The sequence below is a fragment of the Neoarius graeffei genome, chromosome 28, assembly GCF_027579695.1.
Source record: "Neoarius graeffei isolate fNeoGra1 chromosome 28, fNeoGra1.pri, whole genome shotgun sequence".
Lineage (NCBI taxonomy): Eukaryota > Metazoa > Chordata > Actinopteri > Siluriformes > Ariidae > Neoarius > Neoarius graeffei.
Genome location: NC_083596.1, coordinates 12,938,414 through 12,961,787, shown reverse-complemented (window position 1 = coordinate 12,961,787; position 23,374 = coordinate 12,938,414). Strand labels below are relative to the sequence as shown.

At 41.3% G+C, this 23,374-nt stretch overlaps 1 protein-coding gene across 1 annotated transcript; it reads right to left on the bottom strand.

Moving 5' to 3' along the window:
• Positions 1 to 6,701: 6,701 nt before the first annotated feature.
• spra (sepiapterin reductase a) lies at positions 6,702 to 22,150 on the bottom strand. The gene is made up of 3 exons (XM_060912172.1): positions 21,727 to 22,150; positions 14,316 to 14,606; positions 6,702 to 10,158 (listed from the first exon to the last, which is right to left on the bottom strand). The coding sequence occupies exons 1-3, from the start codon at positions 22,061 to 22,063 to the stop codon at positions 9,968 to 9,970; spliced, it is 819 nt and encodes a 272-aa protein (XP_060768155.1). The 5' UTR covers positions 22,064 to 22,150; the 3' UTR covers positions 6,702 to 9,967.
• Positions 22,151 to 23,374: the final 1,224 nt, after the last annotated feature.

Below are 23,374 nucleotides of genomic sequence, written 5' to 3'. Positions count from 1 at the left end.
TCCTGACATAGTATGGATTACTGCAGTTGTGGTGTTGAATAGGGCTATTTACTGTATTTGTATTTACTATTTGATCTCACTCGCATTAAGAAGGCAAGAAACTTGTCCACTAATTAACTTTTGACGAGGCACAGCCGTTAATTGAAAAGCATTCCAGGTGACTACCTCATGAAGCTGGTTTAGATAATGCCAATAGTGTGCAAAAAGTCAGCAAGGTAAACAGTGGCTACTTTAAAGAATCTAAAATATGAAACGTTTTGTTTTCTTAACTTTTATTTGGTTTACCACATAATTCCATATATGTTCTGTATGTTATTTCATAGTTTTGATGTCTTCAGTATTGTTCTACAATGTAGAAAATACAAAATACAGAAAAACCTATGAATGAGCAAGGGTGTCCAAACTTTTGACTGGTACTGTACAGTATATATACTATATAACAACGGGAAAAGGATTTCCATATTCTAAACATGAAAATATTACTTCATATACCTGTCCTAATGAGGATCTCCAAAGATATGGAAGCATGGAAGACACATTTGGAGATTGTGCCTCCTTTGAAAAATTATTCGAGATATACCTAACAGCCCTTAGCTTCCTAAAAAGAATTGCATTTGGGATGCTTTCTGATTGAAAAACACTCAGGTGTATGGTTCTGTTTTAAAAAAAAGCATTCTGAGATACTTTTCTGCTCACCACGGTTGAAAAGAGTGGTTATTTGAGTTGCTGTAGCCTTCCTGTCAACTCAAACCAGTCTGGCCATGGGTCGTTTCCACCCATGGAGCTGTCACTCACTGGATGTTTTTGATTCCTTCACTTGATTTTTTTGTTTTTAACCATTCTCTGTAATCTCTAGAGGCTATTGTGTGTGAAAATCCCCAATCAGCAGTTTCAAAGTCTTTGAGATCACATTTTCCCACTTTCTGATGTGAACATGGCCGATTGGGTAATTGCACAAGAGTATGTGCACTTTTTCTGAATGTTTTTTTGCTCAAATTTGCCTAGAGACTATGAGTGCATATAAATCATAAAATCTTACTTCACCCAAGACCCCTCATACACTCTATCACTTGAACTCACAAATGGCCCTTGGAGTCACCATCATTGCCATTATGGATTTCTTGCCCTGTAATCTACAACCGTAATGACTAAATGAATGCGGACATAATGAATAATAGGCAACTGGATGTAACTGTACTGATTAATTTTTTTAAACAATTCTACACAATTTAGTGTTTAGTCTAGAAAATGCACCTTCTTGACTGTAATTTCCTCTGACTGTCCCTCCAGATGACTTTTCCAAAACCATAATGTTTTTTTTTTATTTAGCTTCGCCTCAGAAATAATAATACAAGCAAAAAACGAATTAAGGTATAGAAACTAAAATATAAAAAAACTATTACAAAAAAAGTGAGGCAGGGTAACCACAACAGTCCTAGACCAATTACTGTGGGCCCGACTATAAAAATAAAAAACTGAAATTAGAATAATTTACGAGCCAAAAACGAGTGATATGAATATACAAACCCAAACATAATCTAAAATTAGGCTATATACTAAACAATTAGGCATGATAGCCACAATAGTCAGTAGGCCAATTACTGTGGGCCCGACCATAAAAATAAAGTAACTGAAAACTAGGCTATTTAAATATTTAATATGGACAATAAATATATACTAATTTAAAAGCAACATGAAAGTTCTCCTAATAGGAGACGAGGCTTATTGCATTTTATGCAGATGGATTTGTACGATCTAGGATCATCTGCATCGTAGCACTGTAACAGTGCATTTCTATAATAGCTTAATAACAACGATTTAAAGCTTCTTAGCGTAACATCAGTATATCTCAAGTGTTCAGGTAGAATGTTCCACAACTGAGGCTACATCCACATGACAATGGCAACGAGATTTTAAAAAAAAATATCGCGTCCACATGGGCAACGGATCAGTAAAATATCAGGTACATATGGCAACGCAATGCTTGCTGAAAACGATGCAATACACATGCCACACCTCTAGGGGCGCTGTAAGACAGTCCCATCGGAGACACCAGAATAATAGAAGAAGTAAGGATGCATGCGCATAAACTGTTATGCGCGAGACTTCATATTAGCCACAGTCAGAAAAATCTGTTTGTAAAATTACGTTATAATGACCAAATACAATGAAAAGTATTTTTCCAGTCTCACCTGTGAAAGGTAATCCCATGTGATCTCGTTTGGACGGCAAACCTGTTGGTACAGTTAAACGCAGCACATGAATGAGGCATCTTTATTCTCCGCTTTGCCCCATCCAATATGGCGGCGAGGATGACGTATGATTCTACGCGGAAGGCGGCGTCTTTAATGGTCCGGAATAAATTGAATGCTACACGTTGATGGATTAATTTGTTCTTCTACGCCCTTTTTGAGGAATGTATTGTAGGACTTAAACCAACATCCGAAGAGGTGAGATCACTCCTTTTTTTTTCCCTATTTTTGCTGGCGGGATTGACTCTGCCCTAAGGGCTATTCTCTCTCTCTCTCTCTCTCTCTCTCACTTTGCACCATTACACAATAAATATTCACAGTGAAAATATTTTGTAAGCGCGTTTCATGAACCAAGTTATAGGATTTGTTGACAACTCGCATCGAGTTCGTTACACTTCTACCTGGCGTGAAGCACATGTGGTTGTGACGTCATCGTAAACAAATCCGTTCTACTCATCCAGACGACTTCGCAACGGCGCCGTTGCCAGATCTTTCAACTCTGGAACCCGTTCTCAAAAGATTTCGTTTTGGGGCACCCAAAACGCCGGTGCCGTGTGGACGCCAGGCCGAAACGATAAACAATTTTATCAGATTCACCTGAATCCGTTGCCGTGTGGACAGGGCCTGAGAAGTTCGTAGAAAGAAGGATCGCTGATGGGTGACTGTTTTACATATATCAGGGCGGTAGCTGATGGCCTTTGTGTTGGCTGATGATCTTGTAGTTCTGGTAGGAATTGAACGAGTAGGAAGAACATCAGGAGAGACTGTAACCAGGCCAGTAGTGGCTTTAAAGAAAAAGATTAGATTGTGGATCACAGTCGAGTTTATTTCTGTGCAAGTTTTATTCAGTGCTACCAGAGGCTGATGAATCTCTCCGAACAGGCATGGATGTTTCCATAATCTTCCTGAAACAAATGTTTATAACGAGAGTGTGAGATTTGTTGTGTGTTGTGTTTAATGAAAACCTTTCCAGAGGTTGTAAGCTGCAGAGGATCAGATGAGACAAAAAAAACACTGTGACAGTTTGGAACATTTGTAGCCAAGGTAATTATTTGTCTGTCTGCTCGAACACGGAGTAGAAAATACATACGTAGCCTAAAATACACAGTCAGGTCCATGAGTGTTTGGACAGTGACACAATTTTTGTCATTTTGCCTCTGTAGACCATCACAATGGCTTTGAAATGAAGCCATCAAGACTGGCCATTCAGTTATAATTCAAGAGGTTTAACAAAGGTACTGTATTGCATTAACTGTTTAGGAATTACAGCCATTTTCTCAGGCTCAAAAGTAATTAGACAAACAAAATATAAGCATCATTTTTAATACTTGAATCCAAAACCTTAGCCTGAAGTCTGGAGCACATTAACATCACCAAATGCCCAGTTTCCTCCCTTGAGATGCTTTGCCCGGCCTTTACTACAGCCGCATTCAGTTGCTGCTTGTTTGAGTTTTCCTGCCCTCAGTTTTGTCTTCAGTAAGTGAAAAACATCCTCAATTGAGTTGACTGACTTAGCCATTTATTAAAAACATTCCATTTCTTTGCCTTAAGAAGCTCTTGGGTTGCTTTTGTGGTATGTTTTGGGTCATTATCCATCTGTACTGTGAAATACCATCCTATCATTTTTGCAGAATCTGGCTGAATCTGAGCAGAAAGTACAGTACAGCTCTATACACCAAAATGCATCCTGCTACTTGTATCAGCAGTCACATCATCAATAAACACCAGTGGCCCAGTTCCGTTGGCAGCCATACATGCCCATGTCTAGCACGTTTGACAGATGATGTGGTTATGCTTTGGATCATGAGCCCTTCCGTTCCTCCTCCTCCATACTCTTCTCTTGCAATAATTCTGCTACAAGTTAATCTTGGTTTCATCTGCCTAAAGAATCTTGTTCCAGAACTGGACAGGCTTTCTAGTAAAGTCTAATCTGGCCTTTCTGGACTTGAGTGTTATCAGTGGTTTGCATCTTGAGGTCAACCCTTTATATTTACATTTATGAAGGCATCTCTTGATTGGGGCAGCACAGTGGTGTAGTGGTTAGCACTGTCGTTTCACAGCAAGAAGGTTCTGGATTTGAGCCCAGCAGCCTACAGGGGCCTTTCTGTGTGGAGTTTGCATGTTCTCCCCGTGTCTGCGTGGGTTTCCTCCGGGTGCTCTGGTTTCCCCCACAGTCCAAAGACCTGCAGGTTAGGTTAATTGGTGGCTCTAAGGCCCTGTCCACACGGCAATGGATTCAGGTGAATCCGATACAACTGTTTATCGTTTAGGCCTGGCGTCCACACGGCACCGGCGTTTTGGGTGCCCCAAAACGCAATCTTTTGAGAACGGGTTCCAGAGTGGAAAGATCTGGCAACGTTGCCGTTGCGAAGTCGTCTGGATGAGTAGAACGGATTTGTTTACGATGACGTCACAACCACATGTGCTTCACGCCGGGTAGAAGTGTAACGAACTTGATGCGAGTTGTCAACAACTCCTATAACTTGGTTCATGAAACGCGCTTACAAAATATTTTCACTGTGAATATTTATTGTGTAATGGTGCAAAGTGAGAGAGAGAGAGAGAGAGAGAGAGAGAGAGAGAGAATAGCCCTTAGGGCAGAGTCAATCCCGCCAGCAAAAATAGGGAAAAAAAGGAGCGATCTCACCTCTTCAGATGTTGGTTTAAGTCCTACAACACATTCCTCAAAAAGGGCGTAGAAGAACAAATTAATCCATCAACGTGTAGCATTCAATTTATTCTGGACCATTAAAGACGCCGCATTCCGCGTAGAATCATACGTCATCCTTGCCGCCATATTGGATGGGTCAAAGCGGAGAATAAAGATGCCTCATTCATGTGCTGCGTTTAACTGTACCAACAGGTTTGCCGTCCAAACGAGATCACATGGGATTACCTTTCACAGGTGAGACTGGAAAAATACTTTTCATTGTATTTGGTCATTATAATGTAATTTTACGAACAGATTTTTCTGACTTTGTGGCTAATATGAAGTCTCGCGCATAACAGTTTATGCGCATGCGTCCTTACTTCTTCTATTGTTCTGGTGTCTCCAAAGGGACCGTCTTACAGCGCCCCTAGAGGTGTGGCATGTGTATTGCATCGTTTTCAGCAAGCGTTGCGTTGCCATATGGACCTGATATTTTACTGATCGTTGCCCATGTGGACGTGATATTTTTTTTAATAACATCTCATTGCCGTTGTCGTGTGGATGTAGCCTAAATTGACCATAGGTGTGAATGGTTGTTTGTCTCTATGTGTCAGCCCTGTGATGACCTGGCAACTTGTCCAGGGTGTACCCCGCCTCTCGCCCGTAGTCAGCTGAGATAGGCTCCAGCTTGCCCGCGACCCTGTACAGGATAAGCAGTTACGGATAACGGATGGATCTCTTGATTGTAGACTTTGACACTGATTGGCCTATCTCCTTGAGAGTGTTCTTGACTTGGCTAGATGTTGTGAAGAGGTTTTTCTTTACCAAGGAAAGAATTCTGTGATCATCCCCTTGAGTTGTCTTCTGTGGTCTTCCAGGTCTTTTAATGTTGCTGAGGTCATTATTTTGTTCCTTCTTTTTTTTATAATGAATGTACCAAATTGTTGATTTGGCCACTCCTAAAGTTTCTGCTATCTCACTGATGGGTCTGTTTTGTTTTTTCAGCCTAATGATAGCCTCCTTCACTTGCATCGACACCTCTTTGAACCGCATACTGAAAGCTCCCATGAATAGCTGCCAAATGCGAATTCAAGCCTTGGAATCAACCCCAGACCTTTTATCTCCTTAATATGAAATGACATAATGAGGAAACGGGCCATAACTGGCCACGAAACTGCTTATCAGCCAATTGTCCAATTAGTTTTGAGCCTGTGAAAATGGAGGGATGATGTAATTCCTAAATGGTTAATGATGACTTCAATTCAAATCCATTGTTAAGCCCTTTGAATTATAACTGAACGTCTCACTTCAGTCTTGATGGCTTCATTTCAAAGCCATTGTGATGATCTACCAGTGTGTTGCTGTCCAAATACTTATGGATCTTACTGTAAAACAATCAATATTAATTAACGAAGAAAATATTTTCCTGGGTGAAGAACAAATGCTTGAGTAAGTGTTTAGAATGCAGGATTAAATGTAACGCAACACCCATGAGACAGATCATCACTTACGTTCTAAATAAACAGGCACTCCCATTCTCACCAGCTTCTTTTTTTATATGGGACATAGGACCTAAGGTAGGGCAGATCATACCCATCTCCACATGGAGACATTGCAATATTTTCTGTTGGAAATGTACCATGTACAATGGGTTCAGCTGAAATTCATCATTTGTACATGTGGAAAGTATCTTTTTTTTTTTCCCCCCAGCTTCCTTCAGCCCAGGATGCGAGAAATTTGGTCTGTAACATTGGTGGTGGTGGTGGGGCTAAACTAAAATAAGGTCATACAAGTAAATTAAGGCACCTTTATTACATTTAAGAATAATGCAAGTCACAAAACCACAAATTACAGAAGGCGCTTCCATCTGCTCCAAATTACAGAAATTATCAACAGAATTGGGAATGTCACTGTGATTTAGTTTAATCTAGGTTAGAGATGCACTGATACCACAATTTTGGGCTGATTTTGATTGGAAATGTATAAAAATCTACATAGCCATTTGTTCCCATAAACAAACACACACACACACACACACACAAAGAAGATCTGTAAAAGAATTGGCACCTCCTTATTTCTCAGTATTCAGTAACATAGCAGTAGCTTTTTACTTTGCTAGCTAATCAATTTGAACAACACATTAGCTACTTCAAACCGGACTAATATTAGGTTAAATATTCTACTGTGTAATTAAACCAGCTACAAATTTTGCCATCAAGCGAGCTAATATTAGGGAAGTCAGCTACACTGTCAGAAACAGGGCAGTGGCGGCTGGTAGTCTTTCAAACAGGGGAGGCTGGTCGGTTACGATATTTCCAGATTTTAAAAGAAAAAACATCAATTTTGCCCATACTCTTGCCTCTGATCTGGCTGATTGTTGGCAGGGTCACAAACTGTGAAATAACAGGTTCTTTTGGCCCATTAGCCTACTGTCCAATATACATGATGGTGGTGTTGGGGGGGTATATTTTAACATTTTATATTTTAAAATTGTGGCATGTTGTTTAAAAATTGATCATTATTGAAAACAGCTCTTTGTCAGGAACCTCAGCAGTAGAGCTGGGTGCCACACATTTCATTCAATGACACTTTCCCTACATTTTACTTATTTTGACTGAGAAATGTTTTATTGACAATTTTGATAACCCTTCACTTTTAATCCAGGTCTGTAGTGTGAAATGTTCTCGGCTGTGTTTTTGTTTAAAAATGTTTTCCAAATTGTAGCTGTGTTTAATTCATATCCAGAAAAATATATATTCCAATATAATATACTCAGCATAAACATTTTAAATAGATTCTATATTTTTGGTCCATCCATGACATATTACTAAAGTAGCCTATTTACTGTTGTTGATGTGGGTCACTTGCTGTTAGCCAATTCACTTTCTCGTACCAGGAGAGCTGAAAGGAACGAGTATTATTCCCTACCTTTTTCACCAAGTCAATTTGAGGCGTCGGTCTACCCTGCTCTTTAATTTTAATTTTTTCCTCGAAAGGAAGACTGGCAAATGGCTTCGCCAAAATTAAATCAGCAATGCTTGGCATCCGTGCACAGCTTTCTTGCTAGCTGACTAGCCCCCTCAAGTTCAGTCACTCAAATAAACGAAATTTCTGGAACTAAGATAGCAAACTTGACAACACTATATTTACAATGAAAATATATACAAACTAAAAAAGCTGGTAGAAACCGTATGTAATGAATGAAATTGAAATGTAAGCTGATCTCTTACAATACACCACAGCACTTGCGAATCCGCATGGGGCTGAACTGAAATTCACCGCTGCCTGTCTATAGTTGAAACGAGCTGTCAATCAAAGAAAATATCCGACCGCTTTCACCAATCACCAGTCTCCTCACGGAAACTGCCATGTCCCTCCCACTGTGAGGCTGGGAGTCCGTGGGCGGGCATTTTCGCAGTAGTTGTCCAATAACCGTCTTGCATTTTGAGATTGAAAAGCGCATCGCTCCCAAATGCCATTGAAGTCCACTGAGGCTGGGAGTCCGTGAGACTCCGTGGGCGGGCGTTTTTGCAGTATTTGTCCAATAATCGTCTTGCATTTTGAGATTGAAAAGCGCATAGCTCCCAAATGCCATTGAAGTCCACTGAGGCTGCGCTGCATCGCGCTGTCACGAGGGGGAAAAACTTACGCACACAAAGTTATAACGGAATGATTTCGCACTGTAGTTGGGTTGAGCACATGTATTTCTATGATTCTGGATCTGAAATAGCAATGTTATAAGGTCGGCTATAACATAAGCCTAGTGCAATTCATCCTACACGATGTTCGTCATTTTTAAAGGAGGCTGAGCCTCCCTCGTCGTCTTAGAGCAATCGCCCGTGAAACAGGGGTACAGTAGAAGTCCATTTCTGTCCCCCAAGGTACAATATACACTATTATTATACATGCAGGACACTTTTTCGATGGAATAAAAACATGTATTCTATTCCCTTCGAGTGGGTTTCATTAATTTGGTTTGATAGCATGCAATATTGTTAGCATATCGCTTATCCTACATGTATTACGTCACTCTATCCAATGGAGAATGAGCACTGAATATGGTTTACGACACTGCATAGTTGTCAAGACAGCATGACGTCACGTGTCGGAGACGTAAAACTTCCGTGCTAGCGAGCGACTGGGACAATGTGTAAACAAACATGGCCACCAGGCTTGCTTCATTAATATGGAAGATTGAGAGAATTTTGAAAGAGAAAGATGCATCAAACACCCAAACGGAATGTATAATAATAATAATAATAATAATAATAATATTGGCTGGCTTTTTTGTGGTGTATCAGATATATTCCATTCAACTAGCATGATACTGAACTCATCTTCAACTCTGATATACCACTCAATGCCAGCCAATATTATTTAAATGTAGCCCCTAGGGCTCGTTATTGGACCTCAAGGTAACTATGTGTACCTTTTTAGGGCCATAAAGGTACATATACATTCCCAAGCAGTATATAAAGGGCACAAATAAATACCTTAGAGGGTACCGATCCAGTGACAAACCATTGTACCCCTAAAGGTTCAGTAATGTATTTATTTTCTGAGAGTGTAGCTAACATTCGACTAACTAACTGTTTGTAATGTTGTTGTGGGTGAACTTACAGCTTAATTGCATGTTATACACTGCACTTTGGCAGATAACAATAAACTTGAAAGCAACTATTCTGTGATTAGAACCTGTCGTCAAGTCTGCCAGCGAGCTACCCAATATCAGGAAGCTAATTTGGCTAATTATTATATTCTGATTCAATCCAGAAGCCAGGTTTGCTAGTGCGTAGTATGCTAGAAAACAAGAGTAGTAAGATTATTAAGTATGAACTATCTTACTACTTTGAATCAGCAAGCTAGCTGATACTGTGACATTATCTAGTAGTGTTTGTTTATTCGGCGGCCATTTTGACTACAATTCTGGTCAGTTATACTTCAGTCATACATGACCAAGCTCCAATACTTAAAATAAGCAGAAATCAACAAATAAGAAACAGCAAAATGAGAAGATCTTTTAAACACGGATTTGAAATTACTATTAAAATCTCATAGAATTAATTTATAAATCATAGAAGTCTAGATGAGCTCCAGATGCATAGTCATCCTTTAACAGGACCTTTATCAGCTTCCCCACGGACTCTTCGCAGGTCAGTAGGTGGCCCTCAGCATGCATTTCTGCCATGGACTTTCTAACGCAGTCATCCACTGTGTTAGATCGGGCATGAAGTTGCATATCTGTGTCCAGAGGGCCTGAGGAATTAAAGAGATGAACACAGGTAAGCAGTGCACTGCTGGACATAAGGAACCGCCTATTGTTCAATAGGAGGCATGAGAGCTGAAGAATGATTTCACAAAATGTGTGGGTTTATTAATTATTTAGGACAGTGGCGGCTGCTGGTTTTTAAAACAGGGGAAGCCCATTTTACGCATTCATCGTAAAACCTGTAGGCCGGATATCAAAGCATAGAAAGGTGTGCCCCATTAGCATACTGAACTAGACAACCCTACCTAGTGGCAGAAAGTATTTTTGCTTGTACATTTCATGTTATAGTCTGGCTTGCCAGGCTAGTGCCTCATATCCTTAATCAAAAATATCAAACATCCAAAAATCACTGGCTATTCAACAAACAGCCTTGAACATCATACCCTGATATGCAACACAGAGTCTTTAACACAACACCCAGCTGTGCAACACATCCTTGAACATCTTCTGCAACACAGTCTGGAAATTCATAACCAGGTAGGCTATGCAACACACAGAACCTTGAATATTATACCCAGGTATAACCTATAACACAGGGCCCACCATTCTCTTAACATTACTGAACAATATACACACTTCAGATTCATGAACATTATATGATGCACACTATTTATACACAAATTCTGCCCTCCGCTCCTTTTCCAGAAAATGGTCTGTGACCCTGTCATACTAGCTGGTTGTGCTTTCCAGAGACTTCACCAATTTCTGTTAGCAGCTAGCACTGCAGATCCCAATAAGGCTCAAGCTAGCCTACAACCAGATTGAACTACAAATGAAATAAACGAGTGAATTCGCGAATGATCAAACTGATAGAATGGATGAAAGTTAACGGAGCACAACGAGTAATATTTACATTTATTTACAGAGTAATGTACAGAGACATCAATGAGAAGAAACGTTTATATGAAAAGAAAGTCGGACAGCACTTTGGCACATGACTACACTTTCTCGACATCCGCTAGGGACTGACTGATCATACTTCCGTGTTCCTCGCCGACGTACAGAGCCCGCCCTCCTCACGTCTTTCAAACACTACCTCCAATAATCCTCCATCAGCCCGGCTTCTTGTCCCTCCCACTGTCTCGTTTAGTCCCAGAGAAGCCCGGCTTCCCTGGAAGTGACGATTTTGTCGATTTTAACCAATAACAACTAGCCGAAATTGGCTGTTCAGAGCCCTCTCATAGACTGCAACGGATACCCGGCTGCCAGCCATAGAGCCCATTGAAATAAGAAAGGTTACAGCCAGTGTTGCCAGATTGGGCGGTTTTAAGTGCATTTTGGCGGGTTTTGAACATATTTTGGCTGGAAAACGTCAGCAGTATCTGGCAACGCTGGTTACAGCCTGGCAGCAAAGGTGATTCTCGTAGCGAACTGCAAGTTCGTCAGACATCACTCAAGTTACAGGATAGTCATGAACGTAAATACAATCTTGGGCATATATTATGCTATGCAAGTTATTGTTTTAATGAGAATTCAACATCGTAGATGCCGCAGTTTGGGGAGAGAATTTTAGGGGAAGCTCGGCTTCCCTTGTTGTCTCTGAGAAATCGCCCCTGATTTAGGAGAATATATAAGGTATGTCCCCTTTCGTAACAGAATGGTGCCCGTTTTAGTCGAATCATTACATATTCGTTTGCTTTATCTGCAGTAACAGTATGTTCTGAAAGTGTATTTTTTTAAATGGCATCAGAAGTCACTTTTGTTTTTTAGCGCTCATAGGGTCATTTTTGCCAAACACGCAAAAATTACAAATCCATTCATAACACTAAGAAAAAGAAATCTTAGATTAGTAAGTTACAGGAAAACTAATGTTGTTATAAATGATATAAACACTGCTCATATTCAGTGAATGTGGCTAGAATAATCGCGCGCTCTGATTGGCTACTCTACTACTAGGCTATCAGCTCATATACTGTGAGTACAGAAAAGCAAAAACGGCGGAGCGTGTTGCTGAACCAACCGAGGATGAAATAAAAACTCTACTCATAAACAAACCCCCCAACAAAAAAAAGCAACAAAATATGGAATGAAAGTATTTGATAGTCAGAACTTTTTTTTTTTTAATTTTCAAGAATTATTTATTATAGCATTTTTCACAAATTGCTACCTTCATTTCGCTGGTTTGTTTACATTCTAAGCGGAAATTATTTTGTCAGACGTTTTGTATAAAGTTTTTATTTATCAAATTTGCAAAAAATAAAAGTGCTGTTTCTCAAAATCCAGTGAATGTGGATAGAATAAAACAGTTATTCTTATTATTTAATAACGTTAAATATATATGCTTTCCTGTATCGTTTATTGCATCAGATATTGTCTTGTGTATAAAGCACGAAGAACAGAACAATATTTTATGCATTCGAGATATTTCCGATTCATTTTATGATCCAAAAGGATGTTCGTTTTTATGCTTATGAACTTTGTGACTTCTTATAAATTTGTTTGTATGAAATCCAACGAAATCAGTGTTGCTTTTTGCCTCTGTGAGCTTGTGTGAGCTCAGGTTTGTCCAGCACCTTTCAAAGACATGTTATCTAACCCATATTATACCTGAATACACCTGAATATACATGAAGTTAATAAGCAGTGTCCAGGATCCTTTACATGTTCCCCAATTTTACTGAGGTGGTGTCTCTCATTTGGCTTTGCCGAAACATACAACTGTGTGTCATCAGTAGAAGAGTCCGTTATGCTGTTATCAGTCTGGTTCCTCTCAGGGTTTCTTCCTCATGTCGTCCTGGGAGTTTTTCCTTTCCACCCTCGCCTCAGGCTTGCTCATCAGAGATAAATATATTTATTAAGGATAAAATTAGTTCCTATGTTTCAAGTCTTTAATTTTCTGTAAAGCTACTTTGCGACAGTGTCTGTTGTTAAAAACGCTACACAAAAAATAGCCTCGATGAGGCCGTAGCTCATATATCGGCCACTGTTGTTGTGTGTGAGATTGAAATCTGATCAATCCTGTGGGAGGAGCAGCAATTTTTGTGAAACTGCATATAAACCCTGGCAGGTGGCGCCACCTGGTGAACAATTCTTGTTAGAATACGTCTTTAGAGTCTTCTGGGTGAGTTTCAGTGAAAACATCCTAGCAGTTTACGAACCATAGTATTTGGTGTGACGAGTCACCCAAATTTTTCAAACGCCCATAAAGTTGTAAATATGACAGGTGGCACCACTGTCTTGACAACTTTTATGCACACCCACCTGGGGAACATTGTATGGGAGTTTGATCAAAATCCGATCAATCCTGTAGGAGGAGGAGCAATTTTTGTAAATCGTGGACAGACAACGGACGGACAGACGAACGATGCGTGATCGCACAAGCTCCTCCAGCCTGTCCTACGGCCAGAAGAGCTAATAAACTGACTTGACTTGAATACTACAATACACACTTGTTTTTACGTATCTGTGATGAATGTTGGTGTATACATTCGTCACTGGAAGCTTTTTCCTTCTAAAAACAAAAAAAGGAAGAAATCGGTATTAGTTCTGTTATTGATCAGATGTACTAAAGCTGGGTTTGTCAAGAGCAAAATATTTTATATGAAATGTGAAAAAATCTGGATATAATTTGTCAAATCAATTTTTTTTTTATTTATATTAACTATTGTGACTTCTGTAGCAAATCCTCTAGTATGGCTTATATAAATCACATGCATTTATATAACTTCTTCAATTGAAGGCATTGAGAAAGGAAGCGTTTTCACATACTTTTATAGAATTTAGCGTGGCTGGTCTGATTAGTGAAATAACAATAGATGTGTAGGCTTATTCTATACCGGTATATAGAAAGCTATGGCCTAATGGTTAGAGAAGCTGCTTTGGAACCAAAAGGTCACCGGTTTCATTCCCTAGACCAGCAGGAATGGCTGAAATGTCCTTCAGCAAGGCACCAAACCCCCAACTACTCCCCAGGCTGCACTGGGTATGTTGTACGTCACTCTGGATAAGCGTGTCTGCTAAATGCCTATAATGCAATGTAAAATTCTCTGTTTCAAGTTTAAAACATAATATAGCTGATCTGTCCTTGGCTCTAGTCAACACACAATCACTTATAATCTTATTACTGAGCGACCAGTGTACTAAAGGATCAAGACTTGGCTATACTGGATCTCCAAAAATAGAAAATGTGTGCTTTAATGTTTACCTGGAGCGTAGTTGAGAACCCTGAGCTCAGACTCTTCCTTGGCCAAGACACGGAACATCATGTCACGTGCCGCTTTACCCGTGCAGTAGAGCACCCAGGAGGGAAAAGGCTGCAGAGCACACAGAGAGCTCACGTTCACCACACAGCGACGCAGACCCACGTGAGCTGGAAACACCTGCAGGATCCCGGCAGTCAAACACAACGCTGAGCTCACGTTCATCGACAGATACCTGTCCACTTCGTCTAGGTCAGTGAAACTTCGGGCGTAGCGTGAAACATCGCCCAGTGAAGCTTAAAGAGGGAAAAAGCATCAACAAAATTATTTTGATCCCATTAAAATCACACTCAGTGTCAGTGGAGCAAAATCCTTCCACATTTAGGTTCCTTAACAGTTATAGCTCTAGTATTTAAGAGATTATAATTTGAAAGTTATAGCTATAAAACTAAGAATTATACTTGCCTATTTGTCAAGATAATCAAAATAAAGTGGACAGTTAATGCAAACAAGTTGTGTGATAATACATCTCTCTATGTTCATGTTAATTACTTAGACAACTGAAACCAATTAATGGGACGCTGGATTTTTGGCCAATTAAACGTGATCTGCTCCCAAATAGCGAGGAAATTAAAACAGAACAAATTTATTCTTATGGTGTCAGAAGGAATAGGATATGCAAATTGATGCAAATAATATTGTCTCATCTCATTATCTGTAGCCGCTTTATCCTTCTACAGGGTCGCAGGCAAGCTGGAGCCTATCCCAGCTGACTACGGGCGAAAGGCGGGGTACACCCTGGACAAGTCGCCAGGTCATCACAGGGCTGACACATAGACACAGACAACCATTCACACTCACATTCACACCTACGGTCAGTTTAGAGTCACCAGTTAACCTAACCTGCATGTCTTTGGACTGTGGGGGAAACCGGAGCACCCGGAGGAAACCCACGCGGACACGGGGAGAACATGCAAACTCCGCACAGAAAGGCCCTCGCCGGACCCGGGGCTCGAACCCAGGATCTTCTTGCTGTGAGGCGACAGCGCTAACCACTACACCACCGTGCCGCCCAAATAATATTGTGTTTAGTTAAAATATCTTTGGGTAAATAGACAATTTTGGAGGGTTTGTGATAATCAATAAAAAGGTCCCACTTTTGCTACACTTCACCATAACAGAAACTTCAAAACTGTTTTTGTGACATTACATTAATGGCATTTAGCAGACACTCCTATCCAGAGCGATGTACAACATACCCAGAGCAGCCTGGGAAACAGTTGGGGGTTAGATGCCTTGCTCAAGGGCACTTCAGCCATTCCTGCTGCTTCTTTTTTTTTTTTTTAATAATCGGGAGCAAAAAAAAAAAGGTCCGTTTTTAGAATAGATGACATTTTTCCACGTTCATTTCTATCCCCAAGTAGACGTTTATGACAGAGGAAATTCCACAATGATGATTATTGTTAGATTGATGTTCGATTCTATACTACAAAATGACAGTGAAGGGTTTTTTCTCTTGAGCGTGTCTGCACAGTGAAGTAATTGTTTCTTTCAACAACATCCATCCATCCATTATCTGTAGCCGCTTATCCTGTCTTACAGGGTTGCAGGCAAGCTGGCACCTATCCCAGCTGACTATGGGTGAGAGCCGGGGGACACCCTGGACAAGTCACCAGATCATCGCAGGGCTGATACATTTCTGAGACAAACAACCATTCACACTCACGGTCAATTTAGAGCCACTAATTAGCCTAACCTGCATGTCTTTGGACTGTAGGGGAAACCGGAGCACCCGGAGGAAACCCATGCAGATGTAACAGGATTGGTGATTCCACTTGCCATTAAGTTGAGTGTGGTGAAATAGTGTTCTGAACCTTTAAGAAACCAGTAGTTATGGGAATGATGCGTTCTGCTCTTCCCAGTTTGTCTTGCCCGCGCAAGTGGCAGGTCACGAGTTTACCATACTGAATAATATCTTGATATTTTGATTATTTTATTTGCATACTCGTTCCTTATTTCAATGTATATGTACCTACAGGGAGTGCAGAATTATTAGGCAAGTTGTATTTTTGAGGATTAGCTTTATTATTGAAAAACAACTATGTTCTTGATGAACCCAAAAGACTCATAAATATCAAAGCTGAGTATTTTTGGAAGTTGGAGTAGGGCTTTCTTAGTTTTAGCTATCTTAGGAGGATATCTGTGTGTGCAGGTGACTATAACTGTGCATAATTATTAGGCAACTTAACAAAAAACAAACATATACCCATTTCACTCATTTATTTTCACCAGGGAAACCAATATAACAACTCAACATTCACTAATATACATTGCTGGCATTCAAAAAAAAAAAAAAAAAAAAAATCAGTGACTAATATAGCCGCCTTTCTTTACAAGGACACTCAAAAGCCTGCCATCCATGGATTCGGTCAGTGTTTTGATCTGTTTGCAATCAACATTGCGTGCAGCAGCAACCACAGCCTCCCAGACACTGTTCAGAGATGTGTACTGTTTCCCCTCCTTGTAGATCTCACATTTGATGAGGGACCACAGGTTTTCTATGGGGTTCAGATCAGGTGAACAAGGAGGCCACGTCATTAATCTTTCTTCCTTTAGACCCTTTCTGGCCAGCCATGCTGTGGAGTACTTGGATGCGTGTGATGGAGCATTGTCCTGCATGAAAATCATGTTTTTCTTGAAGGATGCTGACTTCTTCCTGTACCACTGCTTGAAGAAGGTGTCTTCCAAAAACTGACAATAGGACTGGGAGTTGAGCTTGACGCCATCCTCAACCCGAAAAGGTCCCACAAGCTCATCTTTGATGATACCAGCCCATACCAGTACCCCACCTCCACCTTGCTGGCGTCTGAGTCGGACTGGAGCTCTCTGCCCTTTGCTGATCCAGCCACGAGCCCATCCATCTGGCCCATCAAGACTCACTCTCATTTCATCTGTCCATAAGACCTTAGAAAAATCAGTCTTGTGATACTTCTTGGCCCAGTCTTGACGTTTCATCTTGTGTGTCTTGTTCAGTGGTGGTCGGTTTTCAGCCTTTGTTACCTTGGCCGTGTCCCTGAGTATTGCACACCTTGTGCTTTTTGACACTCCAGTGATGTTGCAGCTCTGAAATATGGCAAAACTGGTGGCGAGTGGCATCTTGGCAGCTTCACGCTTGACTTTCCTCAGTTCATGGGCAGTTAGTTTGCGCCTTTTTTTTCAACGCGCTTCTTGCGACCCTGTTGACTATTTTGAATGAAGCGCTTGATTGTTTGATGGTCACGCTTCAAAAGCTGGGCAATTTTAAGAGTGCTCCATCCCTTTGCAATATATGTCACTATTTTTGACTTTTCTGAGTCCGTCAAATCCCTCTTCTGACCCATTTTGCCAAAGGAAAGAAAGTTGCCTAATAATTTTGCACACCTGATATAGGGTGTTGGTCATTAGACCACACCCCTTTTCATTACAGAGATGCACATCACCTGGTATGCTTAATTGGTAGGAGGCTTTCAAGCCTATGCAGCTTGGAGTAGGCCAACATGCATAGAGAGGGTAATGTGGTCAACATACTCATTTGCCTAATAATTCTGCACTCCCTGTAGACTTCGATACACCTTTACATGAGAACAGAATTGCATGTTTATTGCATCTGTCCAGTAAGTATAGACTGTTAGCTCGTAAAGCCTATATTCTGTGTATGCTAACATAAGTGTTTCTATATTTTTAGTGGAATCATTGCCAGTTTGGACAGTTGAGTGATGCAACTTCTGTGTCTATTGTCAGAATGATAAAACCCTCGACTGGAAGTTCATGTGTGGTATTACAACACAACGCACATGTTACACAGACACGAGGAGAACATGCAAACTCCACAGAGAAAGGCCCTCACCAGCCGCTGGGCTCGAACCCAGGACCTTCTTGCTGTGAGGCAACAGTGCTAACCACTACACCACCCCTTTCAACCACATCAAAAGACTAAATGTTTGATTTTAAGTAGTATGTATGTTTATGGGCGGTATAGTGGTTAGCACTGTCGCCTCACAGCAAGAAGGTCCGGGTTCGAGCCCCGTGGCCGACAAGGGCCTTTCTGTGCAGAGTTTGTATGTTCTCCCCGTGTCCGCGTGGGTTTCCCCCACAGTCCAAAGACATGCAGGTTAGGTTAACTGGTGACTCTAAATTAGGGTGGCCAGACGTCCGGCTTTAGGCCGGACCGTCCGTCTTTTCAATGTCTTGTCTGGCGTCCGGCGCAGCATCAAGCCGGACGCACATTTGTCCTCCTTTTAGAGACGATGAGCGGAATTATATAATATCAACTTGCCAGACTGGAAGAGCAGAGTTCTAGAATAACGCTTTGTAGGGAAACTGCAGATCTGTGCTGCACACTAGTAATCTACAATAAAGAGTCTATGGCTCGATGTTTTTTGGCATGCAATGCGAACTCCACACCGCGAGGCATTGCGTTCTAGAACGCGTTGCGCTCTATCCTTTGATGATCTTCCTGGCGCGTGCCTAGTGCCCTGCCCCCCTGGCTGGGACTTGGAAACACGAGTCTGTCCGGTAGACCAGCTGCTCACAACTTAACTTGTTAGAATATGGATGACAGTGCAAATGCACATCTACTATATCTACCTTAAGTTTAATTTCAGTGGTTTGTTACTCCACAATGTTTTTAATAAATACAAATATGGTGTTCTAGCCAATTAAGAGCTAATACATGAATTATAATAAATACTATGAATGCTTTAAAACGTTTGCTGGTTATGTTGCCTGTTTGTTCTTTGAGAATCTACAAATGTTGTGCTGTTTGGTACTCAGCACCTTAAGTTTAATTTCAGTGGTTTGTTAACTCCACAATGTTTTTAATAAATATAAATACTGTGTGTTCTAGCCAATTAAGAACTCATCTCATCTCATTATCTCTAGCCGCTTTATCCTTCTACAGGGTCACAGGCAAGCTGGAGCCTATCCCAGCTGACTACGGGCGAAAGGCGGGGTACACCCTGGACAAGTCGCCAGGTCATCACAGGGCTGACACATAGACACAGACAACCATTCACACTCACATTCATACCTACGGTCAATTTAGAGTCACCAGTTAACCTAACCTGCATGTCTTTGGACTGTGGGGGAAACCGGAGAACCCGGAGGAAACCCACGCGGACACGGGAAGAACATGCAAACTCCACACAGAAAGGCCCTCGCCGGCCCCGGGGCTCGAACCCAGGACCTTCTTGCTGTGAGGCGACAGCGCTAACCACTACACCACCGTGCCGCCCCCAATTAAGAACTAATACATGAATTATAATAAACACAATGAATGCTTTGACCTTACTCTTTTTTTCCCCCACAATCATAATCTTTAACCCTACAAAATTGCGATGTTGATTTCACCAAACTTGAGTGACTTGCATAAAAATAATCCATTCTCAATCTTGCCACTGTGGTTTACATAAAAATTTGAGGGCTATGAATCAGATGGGATTTGCCATTATTCACCCTAAAATTGATTAGAATGGAGGAAATTGCATCTAAGACATACAAAATTTTCTGGGGGAGGGCCCCCAGACCCCCCCATCCAAATAATGTCCTCCTTTTTGGTGTTATGGAAATGGTCACCCTACTCTAAATTGACCGTAGGTGTGAAGGTGAATGGTTGTATGTGTCAGCCCTGTGATGACCTGGCGACTTGTCCAGGGTGTACCCCGCCTTTCGCCCGTAGTCAGCTGGGATAGGCTCCAGCTTGCCTGCGACCCTGCAGAAGGATAAAGCGGCTAGAGATGAAAGACTCAAGATTACCACTATTCTTGACACAAAAGGGATGAAAACTAAAGAAATGGTTAAAAATCTTGGTGTTTTCATTGACAGCGAGCTAAACTTTGACAGTCACATGAAAGCAATCACTAAAACGGCATTTTATCACCTAAAAAACATTTCCAAACTAAGAGGACTTATGTCAAAAAATGATCTGGAAAAACTAATACATGCCTTCATCTCTAGTAGGGTTGATTACTGCAATGGCCTTTTCACAGGCCTGCCAAAAAAGACCATCAAATGACTTCAGCTGGTTCAAAATGCAGCGGCTAGGGTTCTCACACGAACGAAAAGAACAGAGCACATTACTCCAATTCTAAGGTCCCTTCACTGGCTTCCAGTAAGCTACAGAATTGACTTTAAAGCATTGCTGCTGGTGTACAAATCTCTAAATGGTACAGGGCCCAATTACCTCTCTGATATGTTGCAGCGGCCTAACCCAATCAGATCTACCAGATCAAAACAGAAAAATTTACTATTAAAACCAGTTGTTAAAACAAAGTATGGTGAAGCAGCTTTTAGCTACTATGCAGTACAGCTATGGAACCAACTGCCAGAGGACATTAAAAATGCTCCTGCTGTTGGCAGTTTCAAATCTAGGTTAAAGAACAAGCTGTTTTCTGATGCTTTCTGTTAAATAATTAATATTGTCTTCTCATCTCATTATCTCTAGCCGCTTTATCCTTCTACAGGGTCACAGGCAAGCTGGAGCCTATCCCAGCTGACTACGGGCGAAAGGCGGGGTACACCCTGGACAAGTCGCCAGGTCATCACAGGGCTGACACATAGACACAGACAACCATTCACACTCACATTCACACCTACGGTCAATTTAGAGTCACCAGTTAACCTAACCTGCATGTCTTTGGACTGTGGGGGAAACCGGAGCACCCGGAGGAAACCCACGCGGACACGGGGAGAACATGCAAACTCCACACAGAAAGGCCCTCGCCGGCCCCGGGGCTCGAACCCAGGACCTTCTTGCTGTGAGGCGACAGCGCTAACCACTACACCACCGTGCCGCCCCAATATTGTCTTTTTTTAAAATAATTTTTACTTTCTCTGCATGTTTTAAATTTACTTTAATTTTAACTTTATTCTATTTTATTCTTTATTCTATTCTGCTGGTTTCCTTTTTTTCTCCTCCTATTTCTACTTCATTTTATTATTTTATTTCTACTATTGTTTAATTCTTATTATTTTCTTTTAATTAATTGTTTTAGAATAAAAAAAATATTTTATGTAATTTTATTTCTCTATTGTTTACTGTTTTTGTTTTTACTTCTGTAAAGCACATTGAACTGCCATTGCGTATGAAATGTGCTATATAAATAAACTTGCCTTGCCTTGCCTAGAGATGATGAGATGAGATGCATATTTATTGTGACATGATTTGCATGAAAATCCTTTTGAAAAAACATCCCAGTGCAAAAAGGGGGGAAAAAAATCAGCTAGCAAAGATTATGATTTTTATTTATTTCAAAAATATTCCACTTTATTGTCTTGCCTTAAAACAAGTTTATAGTTATTATAAGTAGCTATAAAGAGTAAAGTCAGTGGTCCACAGGCCAGACAACATGAAACTAATAATCTATGCTTTCTGCTCACCTGCGTTATTAAAGAGGAAGAGGCTGTTGATATCAGAGCTTGGAGCCTCTCTGGCTTCTCTTATAACGCTTTCCACTCCATCTTTCTGCCCCAGATCTGCAACAACACAGCGGATAATCAGACCGTCTCTATCCGAGGATAACTCTCCCTCCAGCTCCTGCAGCTTATCAGCAGATCTGGCAACCAAGATGAGCACTGAGCCTGGTTTGAACAGAGCTGCTATTTCTTTAGCCAGACATTTCCCGAAACCTTTAGATGCTCCTGTTATGATGCACAGAGCTTTGCCGAAGTCTTTCGTCTCTGACGAAGCTACATTTGAAGTATGACCAGCTTCCATGTCGCCCTTTCCAAGTCAAACGACAACAACAACAATAATAATAATTCACTTCCTGATTATTTTGGACGTGAGACTCAGGCTGGGACACTGACAGGATTTGGACCAATGAGCTTCCCGCTGCGGGCCACGCCCCCTGTAGTAGCCAATCAAATATCAAACATTAATACAAGGCGGAAAGGAAGGCAAACATGAATCTGTTACTGAGCTCAATCATGTGCTGTAATTGGGTCAAAGGTTCCTTGATAATATTTTCCATGAATATTAGACTCGTTTACTTTCTAGAAATAAATATTTTATCGATATAAACACTTAAATATTAAGTTACTATTGTACAATGCTCTATAAAATATTATACATCAGCAACAGATTATAAAATAAAGTAATTCAAAGACAAAAAAATAACAGAGTTGTACAGGACAGAGACCCAAATAAAATGAAAAAAAAAATCTAATCAAAGCCATAAAAGTATAGAAATAACAAATAATGTGATGAAGGGTGGTGTGGTGTGGTGTAGTGGTTAGCGCTGTCGCCTCACAGCAAGAAGGTCCGGGTTCGAGCCCCGTGGCCGGCGAGGGCCTTTCTGTGCGGAGTTTGCATGTTGTCTGTATGGGTTTCCTCCGGATGCTCTGGTTTCCCCCACATTCCAAAGACATGCAGGTTAGGTTAACTGGTGACTCTAAAGTGAGTGTGAATGGTTGTCTGTGTCTATGTGTCAGCCCTGTGATGACCTGGCGACTTGTCCAGGGTGTACCCCGCCTCTCGCCCGTAGTCAGCTGGGATAGGCTCCAGCTTGTCTGTGACCCTGTAGAACAGGATAAAGCGGCTACAGATAATGAGATGAGATGAGAATATTGGCTGGGGTGGCACAGTGGTGTAGTGGTTAGCACTATTGCCTCACAGCAAGAAGGTTCTGGGTTCGAGGCCGGCGAGGGCCTTTCTGTGTGGAGTTTGCATGTTCTCCTCGTGTCTGCGTGGGTTTCTCCGGTTTCCCCAACAGTCCAAAGACATGCAGGTTAGGTTAATCGGTGACTCTAAATTGACCGTAGGTGTGAATGTGAGTGTGAATGGTTGTTTGTCTCTGTGTCAGCCCTGCGATACCCTGGCGACTTGTCCAGGGTGTACCCCGCCTTTCGCCCGTAGTCAACTGGGATAGGCTCCAGCTTGTCTGTGACCCTGTAGAACAGGATAAAGCGGCTAGAGATAATGAGATGAGATGAGAATATTGGCTGGGGTGGCACGGTGGTGTAGTGGTTAGCACTATTGCCTCACAGCAAGAAGGTTCTGGGTTCGAGGCCGGCGAGGGCCTTTCTG

What these genes read in the sequence shown, in the direction of transcription:
- spra (XM_060912172.1), bottom strand. Translation starts at nt 22,063, where the DNA reads ATGGAAGCTGGTCATACTTCAAATGTAGCTTCGTCAGAGACGAAAGAC. An exon ending in CTTCCTCTTTAATAACGCAG is followed by an intron (nt 14,607 to 21,726) that starts GTGAGCAGAAAG and finishes TCCCTCTTTAAG; the next exon opens with CTTCACTGGGCGATGTTTCA. An exon ending in GGTTCTCAACTACGCTCCAG is followed by an intron (nt 10,159 to 14,315) that starts GTAAACATTAAA and finishes TTAATTCCTCAG; the next exon opens with GCCCTCTGGACACAGATATG.